Source organism: Drosophila albomicans, chromosome 3 (assembly GCF_009650485.2).
Source record: "Drosophila albomicans strain 15112-1751.03 chromosome 3, ASM965048v2, whole genome shotgun sequence".
NCBI lineage: Eukaryota > Metazoa > Arthropoda > Insecta > Diptera > Drosophilidae > Drosophila > Drosophila albomicans.
Genome location: NC_047629.2, coordinates 48,047,283 through 48,068,844, shown reverse-complemented (window position 1 = coordinate 48,068,844; position 21,562 = coordinate 48,047,283). Strand labels below are relative to the sequence as shown.

The 21,562-nt window shown below is 43.0% G+C and overlaps 3 protein-coding genes across 6 annotated transcripts; all 3 read right to left on the bottom strand.

The window, feature by feature from the left end:
- Positions 1-952: 952 nt before the first annotated feature.
- Positions 953-1,484, bottom strand: LOC117570912 (uncharacterized). Its single transcript, XM_034252819.2, has one exon. The coding sequence runs from the start codon at positions 1,340-1,342 to the stop codon at positions 1,130-1,132; it is 213 nt and encodes a 70-aa protein (XP_034108710.1). The 5' UTR covers positions 1,343-1,484; the 3' UTR covers positions 953-1,129.
- A 3,838-nt stretch (positions 1,485-5,322) lies between these two features.
- LOC117570369 (uncharacterized) lies at positions 5,323-9,138 on the bottom strand. Its single transcript, XM_034251963.2, has 4 exons — positions 8,836-9,138; positions 6,405-6,515; positions 5,908-6,336; positions 5,323-5,851 (listed from the first exon to the last, which is right to left on the bottom strand). The coding sequence occupies exons 1-4, from the start codon at positions 9,010-9,012 to the stop codon at positions 5,687-5,689; spliced, it is 882 nt and encodes a 293-aa protein (XP_034107854.1). The 5' UTR covers positions 9,013-9,138; the 3' UTR covers positions 5,323-5,686.
- Positions 9,139-9,961: 823 nt separating this feature from the next.
- On the bottom strand, positions 9,962-21,501 carry LOC117566959 (uncharacterized). Of its 4 annotated transcripts, XM_034246606.2 has the most exons (22): positions 21,295-21,501; positions 20,637-21,168; positions 20,388-20,585; positions 20,023-20,244; positions 19,486-19,965; positions 18,634-19,422; positions 18,384-18,581; positions 18,004-18,228; positions 17,482-17,937; positions 16,724-17,422; positions 16,086-16,310; positions 15,581-16,027; positions 15,036-15,518; positions 14,501-14,974; positions 14,166-14,438; positions 12,315-12,932; positions 11,867-12,258; positions 11,491-11,646; positions 10,642-11,425; positions 10,436-10,528; positions 10,276-10,359; positions 9,962-10,202 (listed from the first exon to the last, which is right to left on the bottom strand). In XM_034246606.2, exons 1-22 carry the CDS (start codon positions 21,346-21,348, stop codon positions 10,066-10,068), a joined length of 8,019 nt encoding a protein of 2,672 aa, XP_034102497.1. In that variant the 5' UTR covers positions 21,349-21,501; the 3' UTR covers positions 9,962-10,065. The 4 variants fall into 4 exon arrangements, with proteins under 4 accessions (XP_034102497.1, XP_034102496.1, XP_034102499.1 ...); XM_034246605.2 differs by having other exon boundaries at positions 12,315-14,438; XM_034246608.2 differs by lacking the exons at positions 14,501-14,974; positions 15,036-15,518; positions 15,581-16,027; ... (3 more) ...; positions 18,004-18,228; positions 18,384-18,581 and having other exon boundaries at positions 12,315-14,438; positions 21,295-21,496.
- Between the last annotated feature and the right edge of the window lie 61 nt (positions 21,502-21,562).

Genomic DNA, 21,562 nt, shown 5'->3' with positions numbered 1-21,562 from the left:
TAAAATAAAACATATTAAAATTAAAACAGAAAAAAGAAAAAAAAGAAGATAAGGAAAAATTATAAGGAGGGCAAAAAATAATTATTTATAAAGGCTGTAATTTTAAGTAAACAATTAATTACGATACTTAAAGACAAGTAATAATTAATAATAAATAATAAAAAACAAAAATACAACGTAAACACATTTCACCCACGAAGAGAAGAATTATATTAACTAAATGCTAAATACTATACAAATTAAGTACGATCGATATCTAAAGCGAAATTATAAATCTAAACATAAAGGCAAACAAAAAAAAAACATGAGCAAAACACACAAAACCAAAAGACACTATGATGATGAAAACATACCGATCAAAACATGCATACACTAAACATACAAGAAAAAACCACGACAAAAATAAACCATAATTAATGAAGCCCAACAACAACAACAACAAAACATAAACATAAATAAATGAAATATATATGGGAGAACTCAATGTATGTAATAAATATAAAACTAAATAAAATACATAAATAATTAAAAAGAATTTGCATTTTGTTTTATTTAATTTAAATGCAGCTTGGAATTAAATTCTAAAAATGAAATTCACAGCAACAAAAATTTTAAAATGCACTTGGTACAGTTTTATAGCTGCCAGACTTGGAGACAGACACAAGCAGTTGCTTAAGTTTTGTAGATGTCAGCCTTGTAATGTCACCATTGCAAGCAGTGCGTGAGCCGTAGACAAACACAGCGTGTGCTGCAGCAGATATCGCGTCTCTGGTTGTCTCGCTCTAGCTTGCTTGCAGCTAGCACCAGCATTGTCCTTCAATTAATGCACTTGCCTGCGCTATCTCTTTTTCGTACACGTTTGCTTGTCTTGATCACGCTGTGTTCTCAATTTGATGACGCATAAGATTAGCAGAATACAAGTTAACCCCCTCAACAAAAACACATTATCGGCTCGTGTTGTGATTAACTACTTAGATAGTCTAATATTTTATTTTAAACTCAAGGCTAGGCCTTGTTGCATTTGTCCGGCCTCGGCACATAATAACGAAGGCAACTCCATCACTTCGATAGGTACAATAAATATAGAATGTAGGAACTAGTTGAATTGTCGCCCATGTTAGGTGACAACTTATTTGCTGATGTAGGTGCGATTGTAGTTCTGCAGACGGACGCTACGTGGCGCCTCCGTGCTGCGATCAAATTCGCAGGTCTTGTTCGTCTTCAGCATGCGGGGATTCGGTCCGGCGGAGGTCCTCCAGTAAACAGTTTGCACGGCATTGCGTCCGGCAATGTAGCGCGACGTGGCACTGACCAGATGGTTAACTTTGTTTGCGGCAGACATGTTGAAAGTAAGTACTTGTAGTAGCTATCACAGTTGGGTTGCTTTGGTATTGAGCAGGATCTATTGAATATTTCCCGTTTGCGTTGTTGCGGCACGTTGTGTTCAGAACATTTGGCGGATCGTAACTGTGTTTCTATGCCTCGCAACCTCTGGCTTTTATAGCACAACTTCTTATCACAAATTTGTGTCTAGCGGCTTATCATGTTCAAAATTATTGTTGTGACTCTTGTGTTGTGTTGTGTTGTAGTAGGCAATTAATTGATTAGTTTATGCTTGCACACACTTGTGCAAATGCGTCTTGATTGCGAGTTTTTTGTTTACATTTGTCAAACCCCACAGAGAGTGAAGTGAAGTGCAGGGTATCTATTTGGTTAGCAGCGTCTGCTGCACTTCCATGTGCGCAGTGCAAAGTGCAAAGTCGTCATAAATGATGCGAATATAAATTTTGTATATGTATAATCAGCGAGATTTATTTATATATGCGTATATATAGGCTAAAGCTGACGTCAGTGAAACGCGCATAATTGACACATTTTACGCAAAGCGCCAACTCACGCGATAGTCAAAGGCCAGCTTGTTAAGCGGATCACTTGCCATAAGAATGTCACAGGCAAGGCTGCTGTAGGTGAGGGAAGGAAGGTGACGAAGGAGTTAAGGACTGTTTCAGATATTGTACGTCTTCGATCTAACATTTCTCTAAAGATTGAATAATTCCTCTGGCATAATAAAGCTCTATCTTATTACAATCTATTTCTACTTTATCCAACCCACAACTTAAAAGATGAGTAGCAGAAGCTAAGGACAAATTCATATATTCAGATATTCTATTTCTTGGATCTGACATTTCGATAAAGCTTGAATAATGTATAAGACATAATAAAGCTCAGCTCTTCAATCGTTTTACAATCTATTTTTACCCTATCCAACCCACAACTTAAGAAATTAGGAAGTATATGAATCACTTTCCAACTTCTATCAACAAATCATTCAATTTACAGTTTGTTAAGCGGATCACTTGTCGAAAAAATGTCGCAGACAAGGCTATTGTAGATGAAGTTGAGGACAGCTTCAAATATTATACTATACTCTGAGTTGGAATAACTATTTGGATTAAGTCAAAATAATGCATTCGGCATAATAAAGCTCTTTTCTTCAATCTTATGATAGCCCATATCTAGCCTATCCAACCTAAACCTTAAATGATGAGTGGAAGAAGTTAAGGACAGCTTCAGTTATTATCTCAAACTTACATCAACCATTTTGAGAAAGCTTAAGTAATGCATTCGGCATAATAGAAATCTCACACATTTATCAATCAATCAATCTCACTGCGATCTACTTCTAACCATTCAACAGACAACTTAAAAAGGTATTAAGCATTTGAATCACTTTACAGCTTCTCTCAACAAATCACCTATATCCCCAACTCTTCATTCCTATTACATTCTATTCCTTCGTATTCCAATTCCTAACCTATTCCTTTCTATTCCTATTCCTATTCCTATTCCTATTCCTATTCCTATTCCTATTCCTATTCCTATTCCTATTCCTATTCCTATTCCTATTCCTATTCCTATTCCTATTCCTATTCCTATTCCTATTCCTATTCCTATTCCTATTCCTATTCCTATTCCTATTCCTATTCCTATTCCTATTCCTATTCCTATTCCTATTCCTATTCCTATTCCTATTCCTATTCCTATTCCTATTCCTATTCCTATTCCTATTCCTATTCCTATTCCTATTCCTATTCCTATTCCTATTCCTATTCCTATTCCTATTCCTATTCCTATTCCTATTCCTATTCCTATTCCTATTCCTATTCCTATTCCTATTCCTATTCCTATTCCTATTCCTATTCCTATTCCTATTCCTATTCCTATTCCTATTCCTATTCCTATTCCTATTCCTATTCCTATTCCTATTCCTATTCCTATTCCTATTCCTATTCCTATTCCTATTCCTATTCCTATTCCTATTCCTATTCCTATTCCTATTCCTATTCCTATTCCTATTCCTATTCATATTCCTATTCCTATTCCTATTCCTATTCTATTCCTTTCTATTCCTATTCCTATACCATTCCCATTTAATTCCTATTCATTCCATTTACTCAACAACTTCCCTACTTGCTAAGCTGGTAAATAATGAATCACTTTTCAAATTCCATAAAGATCGTAACAACTCAATAAAGCATTCATTTTACTTTGCCAACCTCTGACCCAAGCACTGCATCGTGTGCATGCAACATCAATTGTCAGCAGCTCACAAATATGTTCGACTTCAGCTGACTAATCGAACCGAGTAACCCCAAGACAAATCCCCAGCGAACAAATCAAGCGATGACATCCCACCATATGAACCCGAAAAGCAGCGAAAAGCAGCTGATCATAGCGTGCTTGGTTGCCTTGGTATATCTTTTGTGTAACTGCTCATGAGCTGTCTACGTGTGACGCTTTGTTTTTCTTTGCTTTTACGCTTATCAGCGAGCGGCAATAGATGGACGGAGTCGGCACAGTCAACGGTACGCTTAGTCAATTTTCCAAAACAAAAACAAAACGTCAAGAAGCGCAATTGGAGCGTTGTAAAAAACTACAAAAGCGTGCGCTCGCTAAAGCGTTAATGAGTAAACAATAATAACAATAAAAAATAGAAATAAATAAAACAAAAAAGTGGCAAATATTATGTTATAATCGCAACAAGCAAGCAAATGCATTGACGCGGCACTTCAAGTTCAAGGGTCTCCCCCCCCCAATGCCTAGCCGAAGGGAAAGGGAGCGTGGGTGGAACAGCTTGGGCTCAGCTTGGGTCGCTGATAAGCGACGGCACGTTGTCTGCTAGTGCTCGAGGTGCTCGAAGCGGAATCACTTGAAGATTATGCGATGGGAATGTTTTGGGACAAAACTTTCCACATGGAAAGCTGTCGCTGCTGCTTCTGCTGCTTCATTTACTGTTTACGAATTTGCAGTCGAAAGTGAATAGCGTTAATGTACAATCAATGGCCTGATAAGCGGCTGCTAATGTCGGGGAACTCTCCAGCCAAATATTGCCAAAAAAAGTGCAGGAGGGAATGTGGGGAGTGCTTGACAAGCGGATACTCTGCAGACGGTTTTATGATGAACAACAAAAGATAAAACAAAAGCAAATGCTTGGGGAAATGTTTGTCAACACGGCAGAGTCTAATAGTTATCAGAGAAAAAACTCCGCTAATCTCTATGATACCCAAGTTTACTATGCCTCAGCTATAGGGTATTATTTACGCGCAGTATCAAAGGCAAGTCAAATAGATTATTTCTGCACTCGAAAGACATTTGCACCTTGGCCTAGCCCAATCGGATTAAACAAAACTTATCAAAATCAAACACAATAAACTTTGCCATAGAGTGTTAAACAACTCTACTTATCATGTTTTGCAGGGTATATTTAATCAAAGAAACTACAAAGTAATCTTTTTGGCAATGTGTTAAACAACTCTTCTTTAGAAATTTCGCAACTTCAGGGTATTTTTTTTGTTATCAAATACAATATAAAAATTAGCGCGGAACTTGTCAGACTTTTGCACCTTAGCCTATCGGTTAAACCAAATTATAAACAAGTCATATAATAAGCAACCCTTTGTCACAATATTAGCAGCTACAGGGTGTTCAGCTCTTGTGTTATCGCAAAGAAAGCGAACGAATTTAGTTCAGCAGTCGACAGTCGGCAGATATTTGCACCTTTGGCGAACGCCACTCGAAATCGCGTGTGCGTCTCGATAAGAAATGTTTTGAAAATTGCAATCTTGATTTCCAGACGCTGCTCCAATTTGTTGCTTAGCACTGATAAACACAGCATTGCTTAGATAACAGCAATCATGCCATTTAGATCTGCTTTTAATGGGGCCACGGTGCGTATGATGAGATAAGTGAAAAACGAAATGCAAATGGAAAAAAATCATTGCCTACTTTCGGGCGGGCGTGGGAAATAAATTCAATGTGTGTGGGAGGTTTATTGTTATTATTAAAGCTTTATTCGAACGAGATGATTGTGTCTAGAGTTGATAATTGAATTAAAAGAGCATTTAACGCCTACAAGACATTAGCCTTAGCTAGACTAACAGACTAGTTGAAAGGCAGACATAACCGGCTAGAGGTTTAAGGAGGGGGCAAGGAGGGTTACACAACTAATTGAGTTTAATTGGAAAGACGAAACAATTAACCGCAACCGAAACTCGACACTCGAGAGGATTGGTTAGCAGTGTTGTTGTCGTATTGACCGAGAGTTAAATGCTTAAGTAAGTAAATTATTGATAAATTAACATAGAAATATGGCTGGAATATGGCATTTCCTCGGCTAATTTGCCTATTACTGTCGACGACCCCAGCCGGATGCAAAGAGCAGCAACACCAGCGACAGCAGCGAGAGTGTGAACAGACCACCGCCCCGACTTGCGGCTCCATTGCAGACCTTGCGTATGTTCTCCACAAAGAGACCGCGACGCGAGAGCATGCTGCGAATGCTGCGCAACTCCTGTAAAAGGAAAAAGTTATCAATTCATGAATTTAACTCTCCGATACTCTACTCACATCATTGCTCAGTCCCAGCGGATTACGTGTCAACACCACGGTATAAATAGTGCTCTTGACATCGTTGCCACAGAAGGTCAACACCAGATGATCGTTCACCGCCTTCACCACCTGCACCATGCCACTGAACTGAGTGTATGTGTTGAGGGTGGCCAACGATCCCCGTTGATCCCCAATGTTGGACCAAACCCCGGGACGGTCTAGCGTATAGTTGAATGTGTACTCCAGATTGCTGTCACGTTCGCTCCACACCAGACGCAAGTATTTGGTCCGCTGCAGTTGCCGTTGACGCTCCTGTTCGTAATCAACACGTTCGAGGTACTGAGGTGTGGTCGAGATGCGTCCGTAATTGTTTTGATTATTGCGATTATTGTGGCCGTAATTGTAGTTGTGGTTATTGTTGTTGATATTACGGTTGCTATTGAGCACCTAAAGTACGCAAATTTTGTTTTGCATTTGAATAATGGCATTGATATTGGCATTCGTGTCGAACTCACCTGTTGCGTAACATCTGTCAGGTGAATGATAACGCACGAATCGTATTCGTATTCACCAGGAGTGTCTTGGCTGTGTATGATGATCTCGCTACCATACCAGAGACCCATTATCTGTGAATAACAAATATAGTATTAAATTCTAATATGTATACATTTTTATTGTTAGTGGGTATAAAATGTGTGAGCGAAATGCTCTTTAAAGTATCTATGAAATACAAAATATCTATAAGTTGCTAATTTGGAAGTTTGTTGAGAGATAGTAAAGATTTATTAGGTAATTGAAATTATATTATAGAGAACTTATTCAGCACGAACTTCAAGCTAATATAATTAATATTTGCGAAGACAGTTTTGTAAAAATATCCATTTATTTCGTAAAATAAGTAATTAAATTGAAAACTGACAATAAAATGTATTACGTATTCAGCCAATCAAAGAAATGTGATTAAATTATATAATAATAGCATATAGAGAGTTAATCTACAAATCAAAATGTGAAAACAACTTGGGAAATACCCGCTACTTAATTTCAATTGAAACGTAGTTTAAAAATATACCAAATGAATTAAAAATAATTAAGAAAGTTACAGACAAGTGTGCTCGACTGTGGTATACCCGCTACCCATTTCAAATAAAAACAAAACAGTGCGGTATTATTCTAAAAATATACTATATAATATACGCCAAATATGCTAAAATGTACCAAATACCATAGTTGGTATATTTATGAACTTATACTTTCGAAATTTACCATAGAGGTCAAAATTACCAGCTAAGATCCCATTTTAGTAGGCTTAATTTGTCATACAAAAGTTTTTCTTGAATAACTTCTACAATTTTGATTCAATCCCATCAAAAATTATCAGAATTCATAAGTAGTATAGTTATTATTGTCTATACCAAAACTCTATCTTCAAAATTATGCTTGTCTTTCGATTTTTGTCGATGTGCAGAGGCGGAAGGGGGCGTGGCAAAAATTTAAAATAAACTTGATCTGCGTGCAAACATAACAAGTGCTGTCGAATATGAATAATGCCTCTATCTTTTGTAGTTTCTGAGGTCTAGGCGTTAATACGGACAGACGGGCGGACACACAGATAAGTTTAAGCTGTTTAAAAATATATATATACAATATATTATGGGGTCGAAAAGGCCTCCTTCTGCCTGTGTAGCGGGTATAAATACTGAAATATACCAAAGGCTCTATTTAGTATATCGATATACTGCTGCATTCAAAATTGCAATTGCCTTTTTTCTGAAAACAAATTGTCATAACAAAATCATAAATACTGTAGCAATCAAATAACGCTTTCTACACGACTTTTGCCGAGGCGTAAGTGTGCCTGGTGCGTTTCGCTTGTTGACACTGATCAAGAATACATATACTTTATATGGTCGCAGATGACTCACTCGGTCTGTTACAATTGAACTAAGTTTAAGTGCCCATCTACCCTGTGTGAATGGTACATAAATATCATAAAAATGCATAATGAAACTATCTTAGGCATTTTCACTTCAAGCTTGGGTCTAAGACTAAGCTATACTCGAACTATCCATTTACATTTTCTTACATTATTAACAATTTTTCAATATACTTTTCAATATTAAACTCATTATTTCAAGAGAGTAAATAAAGCAAATCGTTTAATGAAATCAACTCTTTGTTCTGCTAAATTGCAATGCTGATGCAAATTCATTGTAACTATACTAAATTGCAAATGACAAATACATTAATAATGTACTTTACTGTATAAAGTATTTATCGGATCAGCGACAATAAAGTAGGCATACACAAATTATCATCCATTATTATTGTTAATCAATTTACCTCTACTAAAAAGCTTTTCTGATATAAATATATTAAAAGTATTATACTATTTTGCAGCTATTTGCAAGGGAATGTCAATATTAATTGCTCATCAGCTAAGTACTTTGCATTCGACAAATATGCGATTCGATAGGCGCTCCCATGCAATTTTATCCATGTGCGCGATCTCTATTAATTAACACCTATAATATATATGTATGTACATGTGTAAGTCCATAAACATGCGATGTCCACTTCCATTTTGGTATATACTATATATGTATGTTTATCATATGCATGTAATAAATAGCTCTACATTTTCAGCAATTTGAATTTGCATACGAGCATCCGACTGGCTCAATTAGATGCCCGCATAAGGCCGTCTGTTTAACAGGCGAGCGGACAGGCAGACAGACAGACGCTACTGGCTGGCAAACTAACTCAATTATTGATTCATTGATTGAATGATTGACTAGCTGAACGAGTGCGTGTGTGTGTGTGTGTGGGAAGCTGACCCAGAGTTGCAAGAGTTCGCCCAACAACCCAAAAGGGTTAATTAAAGCAAATGAGCCTTAATTTATGACTCTACAATTGGTATTTACTCCAGATCCCTAAGTTACTCACCTGGTTAAGATCCACCGAGTGCTGAGGATGCACATGCACACAACGCGTGGCTGCATGAATGCGTTCGGTTGAGCTGCTGCTGCCAATATCGTAGCCATAGAGATCACCCTGATTGCCAGCTGTTGCCAACGAGCAGAGGTTGAAGATCACAAAGAGTGTGGCGAATTTAATAAACATCGCGAGGATGCGTTATCAATGCAGCTGATAGTAAAGCTTGTTTCTACTCGTTAACCCCTTAGTGAAACAGAAGTCGAGACTGATAGTGAACCGCGCTTAGTGAAATCCCGCAAGCGACTGCAAAATAAACCCCAAGCCAGTAGCGCAGTCGAAGCTCAAACTTAACAAAGAGAACAAAGAGAGCGTGTGAGTGATTGCGAGAGAGAGTGTGAGAGAGAGAGTGTAACTCGTACGCCATCTTGCAAGTGCACTCTTTGAAAACAATAACAACAACAATGCGTGTGCTGCGTAGACGCGTCGATCATTAGTTAATTAAGTTAATTGTGATGCTTTTGCAGATCCACTCGCGCGTGCAACGCCCGCACAATGTGAGCGTAAACTCAATCCACACACACCCGCCACCCTTCCCTTTATAATGCCCAAAACATCAATTTAGCTGGCGTGTTTGTATTCAACTGACCATCAATTGGTTGAGCCTCAAAACTGAGTTAAATTCTTTTGCAAGGTGAAAGAGAGCGAGAGACGTAACTGCGGCACATGAGTCAACGACTCAGCTCGGAACTTGTGAATTAAATTCGTATCGCATTATTATTATTATTATTATTGCTGTTGTTGTTATGGCTGTCGCTGCTGCTGCTGTGCGTTTTATTAGCATTGATTATGCTTAAGCTACATTCGCCAGCCCAATTCACCCCACTCCACCCCTTCAATTGGATAATAAATCAAACCCAAGCGTAAAATTCGCATTGCATACTTTTAGGTGTTGATTTTTATTGCGCAGCTTAGCTCAAACAAATTTAATTAAAACGGCTCAAAGAATTTATAAAAGTGCAGGAATGCGAAACAGGTTAATTAAAAGTGCAGCAATCATAGATTAAGTTTTTCATAGGATTATAGACTATTGAAAAAAAGACAAATTTAATCCACAAACAGCAAACAAGAAATGGTATGCTTTGCATACTTTTAGGTGCCATCATTTATTACATAGCACTGCTTAAAACAATTAAATTAAAAGGCAAGTAATGGGTTAAGCATATTAGGCAACGCAGCGCCTTACATGCGCATTAAACTTTGATTGATCTTTTCGTAGATCCAATCGACGTAGTGACAGACACGCACATAGACGCCAGGACGATTCTGATAGCCGCAGTGTTGACCCCACGATATGATGCCGTACAGTGTCTCGCCATCTGCAAAGAAGTAGCAAACAAATAAGCTCTCGCAACATTTTGGGAGTCACTTATGCTTCAGTGTCAAGCTTACCCTCGTCGGAGCAGACAAGCGGGCCGCCAGAGTCGCCCTCGCAGGCATCGACGCTCTCATCCATGGAGCCGGCGCAGAACATGCCTAGCAACAAGCAACGAGCAGCGAAAAAGCGGCAATCAATCAATCAATCAATCATACCAAAATGTCACGCACTTACCCTCAGTCATAGCATCGCCGTAGACATTCAGTTGCTTGCAGGTGGTATCCGGCAAAATGGGCAACTGCGCAGCACGCAACTCCTGCGAGGGAGCTGTGTATAAAAAGGGGTCAGGGAATTAGCAAAAATTCGGCTTTAAGAGAGAGTACTTAATATTTTTTAAATTTATGAACTGGGTCTGAAAGTTGATTAATGACTGCACTTACTGGAAACACCTGATTTAATGGAGCCCCAGCCGGAGATGGTGCAGGTGCGGTTCTCGGTAAGCGGAGCTCCACGCTCCGGCAGGCAAATCGGTTGGACGTAATCGTTGAACTTGAGTGGCGTCTTCAACACCACAACGGCAATATCGTTGTTCATGTGCGTAGGCTGTCGGAACTGTTCGTGTGTGTACCAGTTCTCAATGAATGAATCCACCTCGGAGTGCTCGGCAATGTTGGCATAATGATCGCCCACGCGCACAAAGTAAGCGCCCTTCCGATGACCATAGAGACAATGGGCAGCAGTGAGCAGATGTCGCTTCGAGATGACCACAGCACCACACCAATGACTGGAGATGCCGCCACGTCCACGAGTGCGTATGGTTGCCTGCCAGGGATGGCGACCACGACGTGCCACGCTACCTTTGACAACACGCTCTTCGGGATGCGCAAACTCATCCAACAAATCATCCTTGAAGATCCCGCAGCGTCTTGGCGTGTGCAGCGCCTTGCTCGATCTCTCCCAGAGCCCAATATCGGAGAAACTAACTGCACTTGCATCACCGGCTGTCTTATTTGCGCTCGTTGGCTGCAACTTGGTGAAAAGTCGCTGCTGTCGTGGTCGTGGTCCTGCAGTGCAACGCAGACTGACATCCTCTGTGTGATTGCAATTGTGTTCGCCCCAATTCCAGTGGCTGCACGTGTCAATGCTCGTCTCATTGCCCTGGCACATCACTTGATCCAGCCAAATAGGTCCGTTGCCTGGCCCAAAGATGTTGGCTTCCATTTTCTGCAAAGTTGGGTGAATGCAATGTAAATAAGTAAAAAGTTCTTCTTCACGATGATGAAACTTACCGGTGTGCCGTAGTAGCCGAGCGAGTTGCAGGCCACTTGAGCGGATTTCATATTAAAATCGTCATCGCAAACGCTGCCCCAAACACCATGGTACTTGACTTCAAGACGTCCCTCATTTGGACTCCTTCCACCCTCTAAGCGGTACTCTACGGGCGCCTGTGAACGAAGGCAAAAAAAAGGAAAATTAAAAATAAGTTCCTTAAACATAGGGTATGCAATATTTTAGCAAATTCAATAAGCTGACAAACAGGCGAAGCTCGTCTATAGCCTCTTTACTATTGATGCTAATGTAACTCCATAGTCTAAAAAGATGCTTCATAATTGTCGACTATAATTCGAATTAATTCCAACAGGATTTCTTCTACTATTTACTCACCTTGCACACAGCATCACTTTCGTCTGATTTATCGGCACAATCAGCAGTATTATCACACACAAAGGCTGGAGGTATACACTCCTTTGACGTGTGACACAGCCACAAGTTGTTGGGGCACTTGAGCAGCGGCACCTTGCAGACAACGCCGACAACCTCATCGACACCACAGTTGTGAACACCCCAACCCTTGAAGTCGCAGTCCTTCAGCTTTGTCTCATTGCCGCGGCAATCGACTGCATCCATAACATAGTTGAAGTTGCGCTCGGGCGGCACATAAAATGAGTTACCGCGCACCTCGGCGGCACCCATCTTAAAGCCCAGTTCCCGGCACACAACGTCCGCATCCCGTAGTCCAAAATTATCATCGCAAACATAACCCCATTGACCATTGACTGGGGGCGAAATTCATCCATTAGTTTTATTGCTTTACAAGGAACTCTTAACTCACTTTTGACCTCAACACGTCCCATGTTTGGACTGTTGCCGCCGGTTAACCTTAGCTGATAACCCAGGTGATCACAGCGGGACTCATCTTTGCGATTGCCACAGTTGTTGACGCCATCACAGACCTGCGATTGCTTTACACACTTGCCGCCGCCACAATCGAACTCACAGGAGTCCTCAAAGTCGCCGCGAAAGCTAATGTCGACGCTTTGTGGTGTTGTGGCTTCAGCATTTGGATTGGGCAGAAACTCCTCGTCATCATCTTGCTGCTGCGGCTTTTGCTCTTCGTCAGCGAAGGGATTGGGCAAATTAGGATGCTGGCTGTGGAAGCGACGACTGTGCTGGTGCTCGGAATGGGAAGGATTGTGGTGTTGGTGGTGGTTATGGTCATGGTGGGGATGATGGGGATTGTGATGGTGTTGCGGCTTTTCGAACGGATCGGGCATGTTTGGATGACGCAGGTGGAACTCACGACTGTGACCCTGCGTGTGCCAATTACTTGGTGTTGTGCTGCCTTCGACATCTACCTTGCGGGTAGTCCGCTGAAAGTCGGTTGTGTCATAGCCGTTGGCATAGGTTGTGGGATTGAGAGTCTGCTCAGTGCGCGCCGTCTCGCCCGCATCTGGAACAACAGAATCGTCAGAATCGTCAAGGCTTGCCTGTTCGCCTGCCACAATCATTTCCACATCATCTTTGGGCGTCTGTCCACTAAGATGTCTTACTGTTCGCGGGGTAGTCGAGGTTGGGGGTCTACTAATAGCCGATGCTATTGCGGATTCAGCACGTAATGTTAGAGCCTCTGCAGCATTGCCGCTATGATTGAAATAGGGCCGCAGCATGAGACGCAATGCCTCGTTAAGAGCCGCCTTTGAATTCGGATCCACATTGGGTTGGGCACTTTGCGTGGGATTGTAAAAGTCATGCTTGAACGGCGGTGGCCTCAAACCACTTTTTTCAGTACTTGTGGTCAGCAGCTCAGCATCATCCAAGTCCTGATCATCGTATTCCTCTTGGGCATTGAACGGATCAGGAGCTGGAGCTGGCGGTGGCGCCTTGTGCCAAGAAGTATTACGCGAGTGCGCAACACCTGCATAGGGTGGACTATAATGAGGATAGCTGCCTGGCTGATTAGGCGATGCGTTGCTTAAGGGCGGATAAATGGGAAACGTGCGCACACTCGACTGGGTTGTGGTAGTCAAGGTATTTGCAGGAGAAGGTGGTGGTGGCTGCAGGCCACCATAGAGATTGGACTCGTCTGAAGGTTGAGAAGGAGCATGATAACTTGGACTGTGATTAGCGGGCACGCCAGGAACTGGAGGTGGTGGCCTAAAACTGGGCTGATGCCCTGAAGCACTGGGCAGCTGGTCAACACTTGTGTGTGGGTTGTAGTCGAGGTCTAGAGGTCGTTGTCCGGGTAGAGGAGGTGGAGTGGTCCGCGAATTAAAGTCTGGCTGAAGCCGCTCCCGGTATGTAGGTCGGGGACTATCTCGAGAGGGTTCGTAATCAATACCATAAGGGTTGGGACTAGTGGGAGTAGACGGATCGTAATCTAGGTCCAGGGGTCGCTGTCCGGACAGAGTAGATGGGTGTTGAGGTAGTGTAGAAGGATTTTGGGGTTGGTAGGAAGGATATTGAGGCGGGGAGGAGGGATTTTGGGGCAGTGGTCGCCATTCATTAGACGGCACATGCACATCGATTCTGCGACTAAAGTTCTGACGCGACAAAGTTTGTGGTTCATCCACGGGCTGGGCATAATAGATATGCTCCTGGCTTGATGTCGTTGTCGTTGGCACGGGCGCCATTGGAGCCAGCGGTGCTTTATAGATTGTGTTTGTGGCTGACTCAGGATAATTACGCTTTGGCTGCAGTGAACCCTCCACATAGAGCACGCTTTGCGTGGGCGATTGCTGACTGTAGGAGCTTCCGTGGCCCGACCAACCAGCCGGCTGGTGAGGTTGTGGAGGCTGTGAAGGCTGCTGCTGTCCGGGATAGCCAAAGCCAATGCCAGCAGGTCGCTGCATGTTCATGTTACTCCATCGATCACCACCTTGATATGTTGTCGTCTTAATGCCTGAAGCACTACCTGACTGATCGTAGCTTCCTTGATGTGTGCGCGGCTCACGGTATTCTGCAAATGTACAAAGTATGATTAGCAAGGCTTAAAAGGGGAGGAGTTGAGTTGTTAGTAACCAAGACTTAGATCTTCTCGCCAATTGTAGTTGCCCAATGCATATTCTACGTTGGGACCGAGCAACTGTTCGCGTGTTGCACAATTGTTTTCGGCAATGCTAAAAACTTTTCCTGCGGGACACTCAAGGATCAACGCCAGCGAATTAGAGGAACCGGGAGAGCAGCTCAAGTAACGATCGGAGCGCGTGGGATGCGGATAATACCCGATTACTCCAGATGGACAATAAATTCTGCTGCTGTTTGCCGCACGAATTTGCAGCCACCAATCGTAAAAGATCTTTAATTCACTGCTCTTGTCGACACGATTGGAACGTTGCACTTGTTGTTGCAACTGGCAGCTTCGTTGCGATAGACTAAAGTGTTGGCCCTGCGGACAACTCTCCAGATGAGTTTCACCCGCTACACATCTCAAGTACTTGGTACAGTCGAAGGGATAAACAAAGTTGCCCACCGCATCTCTGGGACAACTGATGGCTATAAATGAAAATTGACGTTTCAAGAAATTTCCAATTGTTTGGACACTCAGCACACTCACTCTCTAAGTGCTGCAGCTGTCCTTGGCCAAAGCTGGTCACGTGTTCGTTGGCCGACAGTCGATCAGTTGCCTGGCAAACCTTTTGAGCCACATTAAACAGCATGTTCGCCGGACACTTCCAGATCTCCGTCAATCCCTCCACACAATACAGATAGCTTTGGGCATCAAAGGGATGTGCATGCAGTCCATACACATTACTGGGACAGCTCACGCGATTGTAAGCACTTCCATCGCTATATTGTCGAGATCCTTGGTACAATTCTGCTTTCATGTATTCCACTCGATCGTAGTTGGAGTTCAAGGTATGAGCATCGGGCACACAACGTCGCTGCGAGATGCTAAAGACATGTCCCTGATCACAGCTCTCAATGGTAGTCCTGTGATTGAGGCAATTCAAATACTTGGTGCAATCGAAGGGATGCAAAAAGTAACCCTGATCGTTGAAAGGACAATTAATCGTAGTAATTTCTTGGCCATAGAAAGCTACAAAAATATGGGCAAAAATAAATAATAACAAACGAGGTGAACCAAAGAGCTGAGCTTACTGGGCAACTGCACACTTGTGTAGGAATAATCGAGGAATTCGTGCGACGACAGCTGAGAACGCGGCAGGCAGACACGTTTGGACAGACTGAAGAAGGTTCCAGTGGGACATTGGCCCACCTGCATTTCACCATGCTGACAGTAGACAAAGTAAGCACCGTGATAAGGATAGGCATACTTGCCATCCATGCTGCGTGGACAAGCCGTCAAAGTAAATTGAAAGCTTGAATTCTCGACATAAACAGAGCCAGACGAGCGTCTGATGTAATCCCCTTGTTGCAGCAACGCATATGGACGACAAGTACGTTCAATAAGACTGAAGCCCCTGCCCTCTCCACAGCTAACCACGAAGAGCTCTCCTCCGGTATCACAGCGCACATATTTGCCCGCATCGAAGGGATAGAGATGCAGACCATCAATGCCAGCCGGACAGCGAGTTAACTCCAAGGCTGTTGAGTGAAACAGTCTGAAACACTGATTTCTAAGGCAACAACTTGACGAACTTACAATATTCATGACTAATCTGCGATACGGTGTAACCCACATAGTCAGTGGGCTGCAGCTCAGCTTTGGGGCGACATTGACTTTTCGATATGCTAAACACATGGTTGGAAATACAGTTCTGTATGGCGACCCTATTGCCCTTACAGTTAAGGAACTTGGTCTGATCGAAGGGATGCACAAAAAGACCTTCAGTCCCATCAGGACAGAGCAGATCGTTTCGCGGCAACGCTAAGAGTGAACATAAGGATTAGCAAGAAGGAAAGACCACAGTCGATTCATTCGATGGGCGCAAAAGATGAAACGAAACCCAAGTGAAAAAGCAGGTGAAGCAAGTAAATCAGAGTTCAAAAACGAAATCTCTATAAAAGGGTAAGACCAAAGTCAATATATTGGACTTGGCCAGATCCTGTACTTATACTTATTCTAAATGAATAGCAAATGAAACAAAACCCATGTGAAAAAGCAGGTGAAGCAAGCAAGGCATAGAAATTGAATGATAAGACTCCAGACCACAGAGACTGTGCCAGTCCCAGTAGTTATGCTTATGGTGGCTTTAAAATGATCAGTTCAGGATGAAAAAATCCACACGAGAAAGCAGGCGAAACAAATAGGCGAAATATCAAAAATGTTGATAAACTTACAGGGTCTTTGGGTAGGTTGAATTGGACCGTAATTGAGTCCCACCGGCGAGCAATTCAATGTATGTGGATCGAAAATCTCATCCAATCCACATTCCTCCACAATTGGTTGGACGTCAATGCCGCACTTTTGATACTTACGCGGATCGCTGGCATGTGGACGTAGGCCGCGATATCCTGGTGGGCAATAAGGACCAACAGTTGACCCACTTGATTCAACTGATCCAAAGTGCGTGGAAGTCACATTTCCTGCTCCATTTAAGCTTCTGTCCCCGCAATCCACAATATTTATGAATTGACAGACCAAAGCGGCTGCATTGAAAGCCGTGCCAGGTGAACAATGCTGCACCGAAGTGTGTCCATCAGCGCAGTTTAGAAACTGGGCGCAGTCATAAGGATGCGGATGCAATCCCCTTACACCATAAGGACAACTTATCTCCTGGTGTGAGCTATCAACTTTGCTCTGTCGGTGTTGATCCACTTGAGTGTACTCAAACTCCACACGATCGTATGCGGCACTCAATTGATTTTTAGCCACACAACGCCGCTGCGAGATGCTAAAGAACTTGCCCAGTTCACAGCGCTCAATGAAGGTTTGACGATTGCCGCAGCTAAAATACTTGCTGGAGTCAAAGGGATGAAGGAAATAACCATCAGCATTATCGGGACACACTACAAGCTTAAAGTCTTGCATAAAGTTGCCTGTGAAAGTGAGGATCAATAAGAGGAACTTTTGGGTAATAAGAAGCCAAGCAGCTTACTAGACAATTGCACATTGGTGTAGGAATAGTCCAGGAATTCATGCTGCGTCAGCTGTTGTCCAGCAAAGCAATCACGCTTGGCCAGACTGTAATAGGTGTATCGCGGACAAGACTTCAATTGCAGAACACCTCCCTGACAGTGCACAAAGTAAGCCGCATTGAAGGGATAGGCGAACTTTCCCTCCAGACTACGGGGACAGGCTAAGAGTGAACTCTGTGTATCCGTGTAGATAAAAGTACCGGCAATAATCATCTCTGAGATAAACTTCACCCGTTCCCCTGCATCAAGATGTTCAATAGAGCGACAAGCTCGTTGCTTGAAGCTGTATGCCAAATTGGGATCGCAGCTGTGTAGCGACATTTTTCCACCCGATGAACAGCGCAAATACTTGCTAGCATCGTAGGGATAAAGATGAAGGCCTTCAGTGCCAGCAGGACAATTGTGGAGTATTAAAGCTGTGAGAGGATCACAAACACAATCACTGTGATGAACTTAGAGCGGAGGTAAAGCGTCTCACTTACAGTAGTCTTGACTGATCTCTGAGACAATGTAGGCCACATAATCGCTGTAGATTAACTGCGACTTTGGATGGCAGTATCCTCTCGATATGCTAAACACCTGACCGGAATTACAGCTCTGAACAGTCACCAATTTGCCTTTGCAACTCAAATACTTGGTCTGATCGAAGGGATGAGCAAACCATCCTTCGACACCATCAGGACAGAGCAGATAACTCGTTCCAGCAGCTAATATGGAGCATTAGGATTACAAACTAAGCAAACAACGCAAGCAAACTGAAAGCGCATGAGAAAAGCAAAGCGAATGGATAAGAAAAACCCAGATGAAAAAGCAAATGAGGTAAGCCAAGCAAAAATATCAACAATAAAAACGCGCAACTTACAAGAATTTTGATCTAAGGTTCGACTAGGAATGCAAGATAAACTCTTGCTATCGAATACCTCAGCCAAATGGCATTGCTCCACAATAGGCTGGGTGCCAATTCCACATCTAAGATACTTTTGAGGGTCAGTGGGATGGGGATGCAAGCCTTGGGCACCTGGCTGGCATCTTAAAGCAGCCGCAGCACCACTTGAAGCTCCTAAGATTGTGTTAGTTAAGGAACTAGTTACATCCATATCAAGCATACGCACCGTTGTTTAAAGATGTATTTAAACGATTTGCACCGCAATCCACTTTATGCTTGTAATCACAGACCTTTAGGTTTGGACTGAAAGCTGTTCCGGGTCCACAATCTTGAATAAAAGTCTGTCCATTGGCGCAATTCAGGAACTTGGTACAATCGTAGGGATGTGGCTGTAATCCAGAAACACCAGGAGCGCACTTGGGTGTTGAATGCGTTTCTACCAAACGACCTGAGCCAAACTGGTCATATGCTCCACTTCCAGCTACTGATTGTTGGTAATATCCGTTCGATGAATTTTCCCCATAATGATTAGCACCGCAATCCACTTTATGCTTGAAATCGCAGACCTTTAGCGAAGGACTAAAGGCGGTGCCAGGTCCACAATCTTGTATATAAGTCTGGCCATTGGCGCAGTTCAGGAACTTGGTGCAATCGTAAGGATGTGTCTGCAAACCGGACACACCAGGAGCGCACTTGGGTGATGAATGCGTCTCCACTAAACGTGATGATCCAGACTGAGCATAGCCTCCACTTTCGACTGCTGTCTGCTGACTCTGCTGATAAAGCTCATCTGTTGTTCTTTCCAGATAATCCACACGATCAAAGTAGGCAGCCAAACGCGATGTATCCACACAAATTCGCTGTGAGATGCTAAATACCTTGCCCTCTGCACAGCTCTTGATGAAAGTCTGCTGGCCGCGACAGCTGAAGTATTTATTGCAGTCAAAAGGATGCAAAAAGTAACCCACAGCATTCTCGGGACAAACAACAAATGAAAGGTCTTGCCTAAAGTTGCCTGTTGTTGAAAGCGATCATCAATAAGAGGAACTTTTGTGTATAATGAAGTCAATCAGCTTACTGGACAATTGCACGCTGGTGTAGGAATAATCCAGATATTCATGTGATGCCAACTGATTGGCCGACAAGCAATTACGCTTTGTGATGCTATAGTAAGTGCCCCATGGACACGACTCCACACGCAGCTGACCATTCTGGCAGAGCACAAAGTAAGCCGCATTGAAGGGATAGGCAAACTTGCCCTGCAGACTTTGCGGACAAGTCGACAGCTTGGAGTACGAAACCTGACCATAGCTTAGCTCCGATTGTGAAACCTGATCATAGCTGGTTGTGACCAACTCTGACCAGAACTTTACCCGTTCGCTGCGACTCAAGTGCTCAAGTAGCTGACAACTATGTCGAGTATAACTGTAGCCCATACTTGGAGTACAGCTGATCACAGTCAACGCTCCGCCAGCAGCACATTGTATGTACTTGCCAGCATCGTAGGGATAAAGATGAAGGCCAGATGTGCCATCAGGACAATGGGTCAGTATCAATGCTGTGAAGGGATTATTATCACTACCATAAAGACAGAAAAAGAGATCATGTCACTTACAATACTCGTAGCTGATATCTGAGACCATAAAAGTCACATAATCGCTATAGCTCAACTGAGATTTGAGGTGACAGTTGCCTCTCGATATGCTAAACACTTTCTGGGGCTCACAGCTTTGCACAGCTACCTTGCCATTTTTACAGCTGAGATACTTTGTCTGATCGAAGGGATGCACAAACAAACCCTCGACACCGTCGGGACAGAGTAAATCATTCCGGGCAGCTAAGATGGAGCATTAGGATTACAAACTAAACATAACACGCAGCTAAAAGCGGATGAGAGAAGCCAAAAGGATGAGTGAAAACCCAGGTGAAAAAGCAAATGGACCAAGCAAAGCAGGAATCAGTAGAAAGAGCACAACTTACAGTAGGAATGAGCTTGGCGGTGGCTAGAAACACACGTCAAAAGATTGCTATCGAATACCCAAGACAACTCACATTCCTGTACAATGGGTTGCATGCCAATTCCACAGGAGAGATACTTGTGAGGGTCAGTGGGATGGGGATGCGGACCTCGTACCCCAGGCGGGCAACTTAGATCCACCGCAAAATCACTTGCTTGACCTGTGTTTTGTGTTAGTTCAAGTTCAAGATAGGTTTATCAAGCATACGCACCGTTAGCAGCAGCAGTTGTAGCGCCATTGAAATTATGATTATCTCCGCACTGCACTTTGTGCCTAAAATCACAGACCAACATGGTTGGACTGAAAGCAGTGCCAGGTCCACAAGATTGTACATAAGTCTGTCCATTGGCGCAGTTCAGGAACTTGCTGCAGTCGTAAGGATGTGGCTGCAGTCCAGTCAAGCCTGGTGCGCACTTGGGTTCCGCATCCAGTTGTTGCAGACGCTCCGAACGATTCGGTTGAGCGGCACTTTCGCACGTCCTTTTACTCGCCTGATCACAGACGAGCGTCGAGGGATTGAACGCTGTGCCTGAAGCACATGTCTGTATCGACGGACGACCCTCGGCGCAGTTGATATAGCGATGGCAGTCGTGTGGATATGGTTTCAATCCATTATAGTGAGCCGGGCAAGGCGCATCACGATCATAGATGGGCGCCAGCTGCTCTTGAGCTCTCGCATTGCTGGCATAAGTCGCATGAGCTGATAACCCGCTGCCAGGTTGATAAGCGCTCGATTCATTTGGCTATTGAAGTCGCAATTATGAAATCAAATATTTGTAAATAATATATAGAATGTATGAGAATGATCAAGAGCTTCCTGTATTCCAGGAATTGCTCGACAATTAAAAACAATTAAGCACAATACTTACGACCAGCGACACCAGAAGAAGCGCCAGTCCCAGGCACTTAAATTGAACGATCATTTGCTACAGTCAATATACAATACGTATTATATTTGATTCACTGGAAAAACTGATAGCGTTTGCCCGAAAGTAAAACAGTTTAAGCGCGGAGATTTAAGTTGTGCTACCGTTGAGGTTCAGTCCTCGACTGATTTAGCCTCCAGTCGATGCTCAATGCTCAAGTCTCAATCTGAATTGGGCTGCAACAGATAGTGGACGACTCAGTGACGACAGA